The sequence below is a fragment of the Gopherus flavomarginatus genome, chromosome 12 (genome assembly GCF_025201925.1).
Source record: "Gopherus flavomarginatus isolate rGopFla2 chromosome 12, rGopFla2.mat.asm, whole genome shotgun sequence".
NCBI classification, from domain to species: Eukaryota; Metazoa; Chordata; order Testudines; family Testudinidae; genus Gopherus; species Gopherus flavomarginatus.
The window spans coordinates 19,999,158-20,012,606 of NC_066628.1; the positions used below are offsets into that span (position 1 = coordinate 19,999,158).

The following is a 13,449-nucleotide window of genomic DNA, read 5'->3' on the forward strand; positions in this document are numbered from 1 at the left end:
CTCCCTGAGAAGCTGATATTAATCAGTCCAGGCTCCTGGGGGTGCTCGAGAGGTACATAAGAGGAGGCTCCTCCTCTCTCTTCCTGAAGCTCCTGCTGCTTTCTGTTATTCCCTCTCATCTTTTCTCCTGCCTGCCTGTTATGTCTCTTGTGCCCTCCTTCATCCAGCACAGCACTCCACCATCTCTGTGCATCTAGAGCAGAGAGAATACATATGCACCAGCAGCAGACACAATTTTCTAAACTCTGGGTCCTAGTGGCACCCCCACTCCCCCCCCACCACACACACACAGTCTGGCACCTAAGGTGGCCACCTCAGTTAATCTCATGGTAAGGTCAGCCCTGGCCAGATTCTTTCTAGACTCTGAGTTCAGGGACAGCATATTTCCCCCTCTCTCCCCGTCCCCCTGTGCCTTTCTTGTTCCTGTATTTTCATCCCACAAACATTATGGAGTGTGGAGGGTCATTCCCCAGTTAGAGTTGCACAAGAACTTGGTTCTGCCCCTTCCTAAGATCCATCCTCCAAAGAGCTGTATTTTATTACTGCTACATAGTCAACATCAGGCATCAGAAAAGGCATTGTCAGTCTATGACAATGTCACCATTACAACGATAGGAACTAAGGGAGAATTTACTCCACTTCAGAATTTATGGCATAAACTGATCTCTTGTGAGGGGGTGAAAATTATTCCTTCTCCTACAGGGCACTGAAATGCTGAATATACCAGAATATATGGTTAGATTAATTTCCAATAGTTCTAACAGAAGATCGTGCCTAAGGATACTAGACTGCACTGGAAATCTCAGTGCAAAATATTGGTTGATGTATTTATTGATTTTAACTTCTAAGTCATGGCATGATTCTGGTCATTGCCTGAAGTGAAATACTGCATTTAAACATAATTGCTAAGCTCCAGTAAGTTACTAGCTGGGATATGACAGTAGATAAAGAGGTGGTCTGATCTGTCATATCAGTACTCGGCTACCAGAGAAATGGACTATTATATTAGTCATTGCTCTGATATGGCAGAATGAGGTCTTCATGGATACCAATGATCTGTCCTCTGACTGAAACTCCTAGCATTTACCTCTGAAGTCTACATTTAGTCTTAAACTTTCAGCCTGTAACCAGGAGAGGGAGGGGACTTTCTGAATATTTACACAATTAATTCACAAGACTTGATTAACTTTTAACTCTATGTTCTTCCAATTCAATTACAGTTTGTTTTCTTGTTCCTTGACTCAACTCATGGCAGACAGAGACTGGAGGAATCAAACAGTTGTCACAGAATTCATCTTCCTGGGATTCGGGGATCTCCCTGACCTGAAAATTCTTCTCTTCCTGATGTTCCCAGTGATCTACATCGCAACCATGAGTGGAAACATCATCATCATTGCTCTAGTTGTGGCTGATCAGCACCTTCACACCCCCATGTACTTCTTCCTGGGGAACTTGTCCTGCTTGGAGACCTGCTACACCTCAACCATCCTGCCCCAAATGCTGGCCAATCTCCTGACTGGGGACAAAACCATCTCATTCAGTGGCTGCTTCACACAACTGTATTTCTTTTGTGCTCTGGCGGCTACAGAATGCTATCTCCTAGCAGTGATGTCTTATGATCGGTATTTAGCGATATGTAAACCTCTGCACTATTCAGCTCTTATGAATAGCAGGTTTTGCCTCCAGTTGGCTGCTGGGTCATGGCTGAATGGTTGTTTGGCTACTGCCATATTTGTATTATTCATGTCTCACTTAATATTCTGTGGCCCGAATGAAATTGACCATTTCTATTGTGATCTCATTCCATTGATAAAACTTTCCTGCAGTGACACACACCTGATCGTATTGCTAGATTTCGTGCTGTCCTGTGTATTCACACTGCCTCCATTCCTACTAACACTGACATCCTATGTTTGTATCCTCACCACCATCCTGAGAATCCCTTCCAACACGGGGAGGCAAAAGGCGTTTTCCACCTGCTCCTCTCATCTCATTGTGGTGACGATTTACTATGGGACCCTTATGGTTGTCTACATGCTACCGAAACGCGACACATTAAGCTTTCTAAACAAAGTACTCTCTCTTTTCTATACAGTCCTGACTCCCCTGGTAAATCCCCTCCTCTACAGCCTGAGAAACAGAGAGGTCAAGGAAGCCTTGAGCAAAGCAGTGAGTAAATATGTGGCTTTCACAAAAACATGCAGAGACTCCTAGATTATAACTTTGCCTAAACCAGCCATGCAGCTGTGAAAACCTCAAGCTACCAGCTCCCACTGGAATTCAGTTGAAATCCCCCATTGAAAATCTCACCACTAATGTGAAATAAATGGAGATGATCTGCATGGAGTTAGTCCTGTTCTACACTAGTCTGTTATTTCGGAGTTAGCTGAGTTAATTAAAGAAAAATGATTCCTTCCACATGACCAAACGGGCTTTTTCGATTTAAAGGGCTCTTTAAATAGATTTCTGTACTCCACCTCGGTAAGTGGAGTAGCACTTAAATCAAGATCGCAACCCCGGGTTAAAGGTATTGTGGATGCAAATCAATGTTATTGGCCTCCGGGAGCTATCCCAGAATGCTCCCTTCTGACCGCTCTGGACAACACTCTCAACTCTGATGCACTAGCCAGGTGGGCAGGAAAAGTTCCGGGAACTTTTGAATTTCATTTTCTGTTTAGTCACCATCAGCACAAGTGACCATCAGCACAGTCCACCATCACAGGTGACCATGCAGAGTCCACCATCACAAGAGATCACGCAGTCCTGGATTTGCAGAGGAGCTCCAGCATGATCCGAATGGGAGATACTGGATCTCATTGCATGTTGGGGAGACGAGTCTGTTACGGCAGAACTGCATTCCAAAAAAAGGAACACAAATACGTACGCTAAAGTCTCCAGGTCCATGACAGAAAGAGGCTACTCCAGGGGCACAGAGCACTGTCGTACAAAAATCAAGGAGCTCAGGCAAGCATACCAAAAAGCCAGGAAGGCAAACAGATGCTCTGGGTCACAGCCCCATACATTCTGCTTCTACTGTGACCTCCATGCAGTTATGGGGGGTGACGCCAACACTACCCCACCACTGTCCATGGACACCTGCAAGGGGGGAGTTGCATGGAGCGAGGAGGAAGAGTCATTGGAGGACGAAGAGGAGGAGGAGGAGGAGGACAGTGCACAGGCAGCAAGTGGGGAATCCATTTTCCTTCCTAGCCAGGAACTATGCTTAAAACTGGAGCCAATAGCTTCCCCCCAACTCCCAAGGCGGGCTCCCGGACCATGACCCTAGAGAAGGTACTTCTGGTGAGTGAGAGCCTGATCGGAGCCACGTCGTGGGGGAGTGGGGGGGAAACCCAGCCGAGTTGTTCACATATAGTTTAAAGGGCTCACCCCTGCTCAGAGCCTCATCAGAGCCACGCAGTGGGTGCGGGGGGCAAGTGGGAGGCAGGGGAGTGTTGTGTGAAGTGATTATCCCAGAGTGCCCACAGCACCTCCTTTTATATGGCAAACTCACCAGGCATTGCTTGCTATGGGAAAGGAGGCCCAGTAGTTTGAAAACATTGAAATGAATGTAGTGCCCCGCGTGCCCCTAGGCTGCCTGCAAGCTGAATTCTGTTGCCCGGTTGTGTGTAATGGCTTACTCACACCAAAGTGTCCCCTTTGTTCTCTGAAATGTATCTTTTAAAATACTACCCTCCCTTTTGCTCCTCCTGCAAGTGCAAATGTTTCAATGCGGCCCCTATCTACTCCGTCCCAGAGGCTCGTCCAGATTAGAAGGCGGAAAAAACAAACTCAGGAAGACATGTTTGCCAAGCTCATGCAGTCCTCCCGCACTGATAGGGCCCAGCTGAATGCGTGGAGGCAAACAATTGCAGAGTCCCGTAAAGCATTACAGGAACACGAAGAGAGGAGGGAGGCGCACAATGAGAGCAGGCAGGGCTCTATGGTCAAGCTCATGGAGGAGCAAACTGACATGCTCTGCTGTATGATGGATCTAATGTGGGAAAGGCAGCAAGACCACAGACTGCTGCTGAAGCCCCTATATAACCGCCCTCCCTTCTTCCCAAGTTCCATAGCCTCCTCACCCAGACACCCAAGAATACGATGGGGGATGCTACAGGAACCCACACACTCAACACCAGAGGATCGTCCAAGCAGCAGAAAGCTGGCATATGCTAACTTTTGATTTGGTTTCTGGACTTGTCCTTCCCTCCTCCTCCACCCCCGTAACCCAAGTCCCCCCCCCCGCCAGAGTCTGCCTTCTTATTTCTCTCAATGTGTTGTGCAAAAAATAATGAAGTACAGTTTTTCGAACAATTTAGACTTTGTTTCCTTTCATACATATAGGGGGTGGGTAACTCCAAGAGAAACAAATACAACTGTCACACTGTACCCTGGCCAGTCATGAAACTGGCTTTCAAAGTTTCTCTGATGCGCAGCGCACCCTGCTGCACTCCTCTAATTGCCCTGTTGTCTGGCTGTGTGAAAATGGCTGCCAGGTGAGTTGCCTCAACCTCCCACCCTACCATAAACATCTCCCACTTACTCTCACAGAGATTATGGAGCACACCACAAGCAGCAATTACAATTGGAATATTGGTTGTGCTAAGATCTAACCAAGTCAGTAAACTGCACCAGCACACTTTCAAACATCCAAAAGCGCATTCTACCACCATTCTGCACTTGCTCAGCCTATAGTTGAACTGCTTCTTACTACTGTGCAGGGTGACTGTGTACAGCTTCATGAGCCATGGCATTAAGGGGTAGACTGGGTCCCCGAGGATAACTATAGGCATTTCAACATCCCCAACAGTAATTTTCTGGTCTGGAAAGTTATTTGCTTCCTGAAGCTGTTCAGATAGACCAGAGTTCCTGAAGAAGTGAGCATCATGCATCTTTCCTGGCCAGCCCATGTTGATGTCAGTGAAATGTCCCTTGTGATCCACCAGTGCTTGCAGCACTATGGAAAAGTGCCCTTGGTGGTTTATGTACTGGCCGCCCCAGTGTGCCGGTGCCAAGATAGGAATGTGTGTTCCATCTATCACCCCACCACAGTTAGGGAATCCCAGCGCATTAAAGCCACCCACAATGGACTGCACATTTCCCAAAGTCACTACCCTTAATAACAGCTGGTCAATGATTGTGTTGGCTACTTGCAGCACTGCAGCCCCCACAGTAGATTTGCCCACTCCAAAGTGATTCCTGACTGACCAGTAGCTGTCGGGCATTGCAAGCTTCCACAGTGCTATGGCCACTCACTTCTCAACTGTGAGGGCTGCTCTCATTTTGGTGTCTTTGCATTTCAGGGCAAGGGACAGCAAGTCATAAAGTTCCATGAAAGTGGCCCTATGCATACGAAAGTTTCGCAGCCACTGGGAATCATCCCAAAACTGCAACACTATGCTGTCCCACCAGTCTGCGCTTGTTTCCCAGGCACACAATCTGTGTTCCACTGTATGAACCAGGCCCAATGCCACTATGATCTCCCAATCCCCACGTGCCATGCTGCTAGGAATGTCTGTGTCCATGTCCACATCAGTAGAGTAATTGCATTGTCATCGCTTCCTCGTCCAGTTTTGCAGGTACTGCACATAGTGTTGGATAATGCGGGAGGTATTTACAATGGTCAAAACTGCAGTGGAGATCTGAGCGGGCTCCATGCTTGCCGCATTATGGTGCCTGTAAGGGTAATCCTTGAAAAAGGGAGAGAAACGAGCTGTTCGGTTCAAGATGGCCGATAAAAAGAAGTAAGTAGTTGTCTTCTGTAGCTTTCACGGAGTCGGGAAACTCGTTAGAGCTGCAAGAGTGGGAGAGCAGAGTTTGCGGTGGAAACATGAGCAGAGTTTGCAGTGCAAGCTGTGAGGCTCTGTTCATGATGGCCGAAAAAAGGCGGGGACATATTGCCTTCTGTAGCTTCCATGGGAGCCCATGACTGACAACATGGAAAAAGCAGTGGAAGCTGTGTGGCTCTGTTCACAATGGCCAAAATACAGCAGGGACTTGTTGCTTTCTGTAGCTTCCACAGGAGCCCAGGACAGAAAACATGGAAAAAGCGGCGGAAGATGTGCGGCTCTGTTCATGGTAGTCAAAAAAGATGGGAAATGCTTAGATGAAAGAGTAGATAGAAAGACAAGAGAACATGTGAGGTGGTTTCATAGTATCAGGAGAAAGGCAGTGCACTGTGCTGCACCGCCTGCTGGTAGTCTGACATCTGTCGTAGTTTTCATAGAGGGAGGAGCGAGTGATGGCACACACCCAGAAACACCCATGAGAATGTTTTTGCCCCATCATGCACTAGGAGCTTAACCCACAATTCCAATGGGCAGCAGAAGCTGTGGGAACTGTGGGATAGCTACCACAGTGCACTGCTCCGACATTCTAACCTCAGTACTGTGGATGCACACCTCCGAATTCACATGCTTTAGTGGGGACACACAACACCAAATGCTTCCGAAAATTCGAATAAAATAAGTTTGAATTCATTTTGTACTGTAGACGTATCCTTACTGAGACAGTCTTTGTAGTCCTGTGCTGCCTCCAGTTACACAACATATAGGAAAGTGCGGTTGTAGACAGCTCTATCACTGTCTCATGTTCAACACTGATACATGCAGTATAACGGTATTTTTCTCCAAGGTCTTGTCTTAACGTTTACCCTATGTGAGGAGCATGTACAGCATCTGAAACTGCACAGAGCCAACTTAGGATAAGGCAGAAAATCCACTAACAATCAAAGTAAATTCCTGTGTATATCCTCTGTTCATTGTTTCTCCTTGCTGGATACTTAAGTTTTGTAATCAAATTCAGACAGTCTAATACAAACAAAACACAATGGGTGACATCATCATGCTTTTTGCTGCAGATCATTTCTTAGGCCCCTAAGGACACAATGCAGAATCCAGCTCAGGTCAGTGTTGTCCATCTAAGTGAAGGACCAGGGAAGGCAGAGGCTATAATTAGGGTCTCATCATGGTGTTTTTAACTGGGCAACAGGCGGAGTGGAGACAATTTTAACCATATTTTTATATTCATAAAAAAGGCATTTCTGATCAAAATTAGTGTTCGGATAATACAAATACTAACTCCTGGTGCAGCAGAGATGGGGACATAATTCTGGGAAATCTGCCATCCCTGAAATTGTGCTTATTGCCATCATATCCCTCTGCAAACTAATCACCTTCACAATGCTCACACAGGCTGGATGCAAGTGACCAGGCCCCAGCAGTGACCTCTGGACTCTTCACCAGGAACAGGTTCATAGCTTCATGTGACCAGCTCCGGCAAAGCCACAGCACCAGGCTCACAGGACCCTTGGAGGCGGGAGGTTGGGCAAACAAAGTGGTTATTCTTACAACAAAGCAGTGTAAGAGACACCCCAGGTTGGAAAATTGAGGGGATACAGCTGTCCCTCTGTCCAGACTGTACCCTGAGGAATGTCACAGTATCTTACCTCTTGCTCTATCTCCAGCACTGTTTTGATCCACTCTGACATTCTCAGGGGGTTGGTATTCCCTATCTTTGTGTCCTTATCTAGGGATTTTACTATTAGGTCATTTCCCCCCATTTCCTTTTCCTGCCCTCCTATTTGCAGGTCCTTCTTCTGGGTGCAGAGAATCTACCCTTTTCTTTTTCTTTACTTCATCCAGTCTTCCTCAGAGCTTTCCCTATCCTCATGGTCTAACCAGGTTTCAGTTTTATTTATCTCTTCCATCTCACTCTGCCTAACCAGCCAGCAGCTCCTCTATCAACCCACAATCATCACTGAGACAACCCCTCTCCAGCCAGACCCTAAATACTTTCTGCTGCACCCCATGAATTTATATAGGGTTAAGGAGCCAATCAGGGATTATTAAAACCACTGTCAGTCAGATCACTGGAGGTGGAACATCCCATGGCATTCAACCACTGCAGATTGTGTGTCGCAGGGAATAATCAAATTACAAGTAGTAATGTGAGGATGTTGGTTACCTGGTAGCCCTATAGACCAGGGTGCAAGGCCCCTCCACCCCCAGGCCTTACATCAACCCTGTTGGCAGTGCTGCCCAGCCAGGTTCCTTTTTAAGGATGAATGTGTGCTTAGCAGATAAGGGAAGCTTGCCTATATAATCCAGCATAAAGGCCACCCCTAGATGTGTGTACCTATTGGGTTTCTGGGAAGTGGGTGGGTGAAAACCGGCCCACTGCTAACGGATCCCCCCCCCAAGCCTAAGGGGAGTATCTACAGAACCTAAGAACCCAAATAATTTCAGGGGACAACTAAAAAAAGAACAGGGACAAGAGTGCAGTCGAAGGGTCATAAGGAGGGAACCTGACGGGAACACTGAGCAGAGAACCCCGGACAGCACCCACTGCTCCTCGAATGTGTCAAGGGAGCCAGTGGACGCTGCCCAGAGGAACTCCGCCCAGACACGTGAAAGGAATAAGGATCGGAAACAAGCCTCACAGTTATCGGAGTCTCCATCGGCCAACCTCCTCTCCCTGGTTGCGTAGATGGCCATTTTAGCCAGGGCAAGGAGGAGGTTGACCAGGAGGTCCAGGGACTTCGTGGGGCCACGGATAGGGAGTGCATAGAGAAGGAGGTGAGGGGAAAAGTGCAGCCAGAAACGTAAGAGGATGTTAATGAGAAGCCGGTATAGGGGCTGCAACCTGGCACACTCTAAGTAAACGTGTGCCAGGGTCTCCCTCACGCCACAGAAGGGGCAGGTGTCTGGGGCAGGGGTAAACCATACCAAATATACGCCTGTGTTCGTGCCTAGATGTGTGAGGCAGGTTGGTTACCCTGCTCCTGCCCTGAAGGGCTTAAAACAGCCCTGGGGGAAGGTTTTAGCTGGGAGCTACTAAACTGGGCTTATTGTGGAAGTAGCTGCAGCTGGGCCACGCCCCAATCAGGCCACAGCTGGCCTGTTTAAAAAGGTTGTGAGCCAGGAGTCCAGTCAGTCTCTCTCTGCATTCAGAGAGAGAAGGGCCTGGCTGCAGGGAGCTAGACAAAGGGTACCTGAGTGGAGAAGGGCTGGAGAAAGGCAAAGGAGCTGGGGAGCTCCAACCTGGAAAGCCCCAGGCTGTGGCTTAGCATGAGGCCTACGGGTACTGGAGGTTGCAGAGGGCAACCCAGGGGTTGGCCAAGGCAGCAGGTCCAAAGTCACCCTTGCCAGTGATGAGTGGCTGATACTGCAGTCTGCCCCAGAGCTTGGGGGCTAGACTATGACTGGCAGTACCCTGATACTGAGGCAAGGTAGGGATAATGGGTGGGGGTTCCCCAGAGAGAGGAGACCCTGAGAGAATGGGTTACTGCCAGGGGGCCGCACCCCAGCTAACAGGGTACCAAGTCATGGGAGGGACTCTGGGGGCCAAGAGGCAGTGGATCACCAGCCTGCAGAGGGCACTCCAGAGCTGGAATGAGCTAATTCCCAGAAGTCACCAACAGGAGGCACTGCAGGGGTGAGTCCACTCCTCTACAATGGGTTTTCTGAAGATGTTAGGGTGCTGAGGGGCTGCTCCTTCATAACTGAATGGATAAGGGACAGGGAGCCTTGGGGAACAGGACACCTAGTAAATTGTGGGGCTTGAGGATGCATGTCAAATCTGTGTAGGTGTGGTCATGGTCAGGGAGGTACAGGGCATTGGTTGCCTTATTCTGGCCTCTGGGTGATAAGTGATGGTATAATAAAAGTGTGAGAACAACAGGGCCTTTTGAAGCTTTCTTTGGTTCAGAGCCTTTGTCCTACCAAGATACTCCATGTTTTTATGATCTGTTTATGCCTGTATCAGGTGCTGAGCACCGTCAGGGTGGTGGCACTATTCCCCGAAGGTGGCTTTGACTGCTAGAAGCTCCATATTTAAAATATCATAATTTTGTTCTGCTAGTGTGAGTTTCCGAGAATAATAGGCACAAGGGAGCGGTGCTGTTGGGGGCCAGATCCTTGGGCAAGTATGGTCCCAATTGCAACATTACATGCAACGGTCTCACCAACAAAAGCCCATGTTTGGTCAGGATGGATCAGGACTGGAGAGCTGGTGAAGGCCATCTTGAGTTGATGGAATACCTGTTGAGCCTCCTGAGAGTAGGTTAAGGAGGTTGTTTTTCGAGCGCTGTCAATGAGGCTATCTGGTTCAAAAACCCAGGCATGTAGTGCCTATAAAAATTAGTGACCCCAAGGAAGCACTGCAGCTGCTTGATGTTCCAGGAGGGCCGCCAAGTCCGAACAGCGTTCACCTTCCTGTGGTCCATCCAAAGGCTCTCAGAATAACCCAAGTACTCCACAGAGTGCTGATCAAAGCTGTCCCACTTGTGTTTGCAACACGGGGAGTTCCATCTGTCAACCTGATCAGGTGTATCTAGCGCCTCTTGGAATATGCTGTTTAGGGAGTGACCCACTGCCTCCATGTCCCCCAAGGCTGACCTTCTACAAGTGTTAGGGGTGGCCCAGACAGACTGTGATGATCCTGACCAAAGGTAGGCAGGACTAGTGGCAGAAGCTTGGGGTCCCAGTCAAGCTGAGGGTCAGTGTCAAAGACAGAGTCAGGAATTGGGCTGAGGCTTAATACCAGGTATTGGTGTCCCACTTAAGGTTCCAGGGGTCGATCAGGAGTCAGAATCCAAGTCAGATCCGAGGTCAGTACTGTGAGTTCAGGAACAGAGAGGCAGGGCAGTTGTGGCAGCTAGTTGGAATCTGCGTTGTTCCCTGGACACTTCCTGGTGTGTTCCATGGGTGTATATGGGAGTCAAGACCACTATCAATCCATTCACTTGAGGTGGAACTTACTGTGGCACACAACCACTGCAGATTGTGAGCCACAGGGAATGACTCAGCTGCAGATGCTGGCAGGTACCTGTGTGGAGCTATTAGTTACCTAGTAATTCTGTAGGTGCAGGTTCAACTCCTGCTGATACTTAGTCACTTTGGGTGGCTTGCTAACAGGTAGGTAAGGGTAATATTCTGCAGGAACCCACCCCTCGTAGAGGTAGACGAAACTCAATGGTGGTGTGCTCAAAAGGACAATCCCAGAAAAGGTCCCTTTGGGGAAATGCATGAGCCAGTTTACTAGAGGGATGAGATGATATCTTTTATTGAATCAACATCTGTTAGTGAGAGAGACAAGCTTTCAGCAACTATACTGCATGAACCAGTGTAGTCAGGTTCAGGTGCCCTTCTCTAACCCCCAGGGGATCTTTGGACAGGAACCCTGAACTAAGGGACTTTGGAGTGGATAAAAAAAAAACAGCCTGTGGCTCAAAGGGTTAATGTGATGCTTGCATATAGACACAGGGTAATCTGGAGCAGAGAGGTTATTTTATCTCTGCATTTGGCACTGGTGCGACCACTGCTGGAATCCTGTGTCCAGTTCTGGTGCCCACAACTCATGAAGGATGTTGAAAAACTGGAGAGGATTCAGCAAAGATCCATGAGGATGATTAAAGGATTGGAAAATCTGCCTATTAGTGATTGAATTCCTTGAGTCCATCTGTTCAGCTTAACAAGGAGCAGGCTAAGGGGTGAACTGATCACGATCTGTAAGCGACCATGTAGGTAACAGAAATGTGATAATAGTGGGCTCATCAATCTAGCAGAGAAAGGTACAATGGCTGGAAGTTGAAGCTAGATAATTAATACTGGAAATATTGCACAGTTTTTTATCAGTGAGGGTAATTAACCATTGGAACAATTTACCAAAGAGTTGTGGTGGATTTTCCATCAGTGGAAATTTTTTAATTAAAATTGGTTTGTCTTTTTCTAAAGGATCTGCTCTAGTTCAATCAGGAATTAATTCAGAGAAGTCTTGTGGCCTGTGTTTCACAGCTGTTCAGACTAGATGATCCCAGGGACCCTCTGGCCTTGGCATCTATGAATAAGTGGGGAGAGATTCTGATTGAGGTGTCAGACTGTCCAAGAGGCCAGGGCTGCAGGGGGCAACCTGCCTCATTGTTCTTGGGGGATACCTGGGTTAAGTGGAACCTGCTTAAACTGGCAAGGAAAGGCTGTGTTTAGATAGACAATATGTACATAGGATTTTATTGTTTTAACCCTGTTTCCCTCTGCTAGTTATGTTTCTGTGAACCAATCAATCACACCTGTTTTTGAAGAATCCATCCTGAGTGACTAGAGGTTCACATTGGTCACAGTGTCCCAGAAAGGATTCCATAGAAGGGAACAAAGCCAATTGTAGCTGCTGGAGATAAATACACCTGGTGAAACAGGGATGCTGTACCCTGTAGACCCATAACACCCATTCTATATACAGGAGAGATAGATATTCAGCTGATTACTTAAGATAGGTAGATAGATCCAAAAGGAACCGAAAAATCAGTGAAATAAAAGTTTTAACTTTCCTACCAATATTGGTTGGAATTTTCTAAGTGCCTTAGGCGCTCAACTCATCAAAAGGGTGCTATTAAAGTCTCAGCCTTAATAGTCCAAGAATCCATGTTACAGGGAGAGATTTCCCAGCACAATTTAACAACATTTTCAGGTTCCACAACTTACGTAATGAAAAGGTTTTCAGCACTTATTAATATTTGCTAAAGTTGGTAAATCTAGCTCTATCCATTGGGAAATTTTGGTATTTTGGAACTGTATAGCAATCTGAAAGAATCGTAGAGGTAAGATCATATATGTATAGATTGAAAAAACACCAAGGACCATTAGATCCTCTAGGTTAGATTTAATGATTGTTTTGGTTTATACAAAGATACCAAGACTTTATCAGTAATGCTAGCCCACATTTGAACAAACTTTTGTCATGAGAAGAGATATGAGATGACATGAATCAAACTAAGTGTGTCTAAATGGCTGCCCATTACTGTGGTCTCTCAGACCCATCAATATAGCAACTGAGTTCCTGGTCCAATTTGAGAGAGGTTGACATTTTGTTGAATCTGCTGCATAAAACTTATCCATAATATATCCGAAGAGTCAACATGGAAGCCAGCTCTATTCCTGCAACTCCATTGTCAGACCATGGGATTTCTTTTCCCCAAACTTCTTTGCTGAATTACATCTTAAGTCTGTTTTCTCCAGTCATCTCCAAGAGGTGTTTTTCTTTTCTTCGGTTTTTATTTTTCCTAGATACACCCGATGGCAAACACAGATATGGGGACTCAAATGTCCATCATAGAATTCATCCTCCTGGGATTCAGGGATCTCCCTGAACTGCTGATCCTTCTCTTTCTGTGTTTCTAGTGATCTACATTCTGAGCTTGGCTAGGAACATCCTCAACATTGCTCTAGTTCTGTCTAATTGGCACTTTCATACTCCACATATTTCTTCCTGGGTAACTTGTCCTGTTTGGAAACCTGCTACACCTCAACCATTCTGCCCGGGTTGCTGACCAGTCCCCTGATTGGGGACAAAACCATTTACGTCAGTGGTTGTATGACACGATTTTATTTTGTTAGTTTTTAGTAGGTGCAGAACTCAAAGTACAACAGTAAGAACTTCCTCAGTGGGAGGAGG

At 47.0% G+C, this 13,449-nt stretch overlaps 1 protein-coding gene across 1 annotated transcript; it reads left to right on the top strand.

Annotated features, from left to right (window-relative positions):
* Positions 1-843: 843 nt before the first annotated feature.
* Positions 844-2,446, top strand: LOC127032478 (olfactory receptor 6N1-like). The gene has a single exon (XM_050919787.1). It carries the CDS (start codon positions 1,198-1,200, stop codon positions 2,212-2,214), a length of 1,017 nt encoding a protein of 338 aa, XP_050775744.1. The 5' UTR covers positions 844-1,197; the 3' UTR covers positions 2,215-2,446.
* The last annotated feature ends 11,003 nt before the right edge of the window (positions 2,447-13,449 follow it).

Excerpts from the sequence above, each read along its gene's own strand:
- LOC127032478 (XM_050919787.1), top strand. The coding sequence starts at position 1,198 with ATGTTCTTCCAATTCAATTACAGTTTGTTTTCTTGTTCCTTGACTCAA.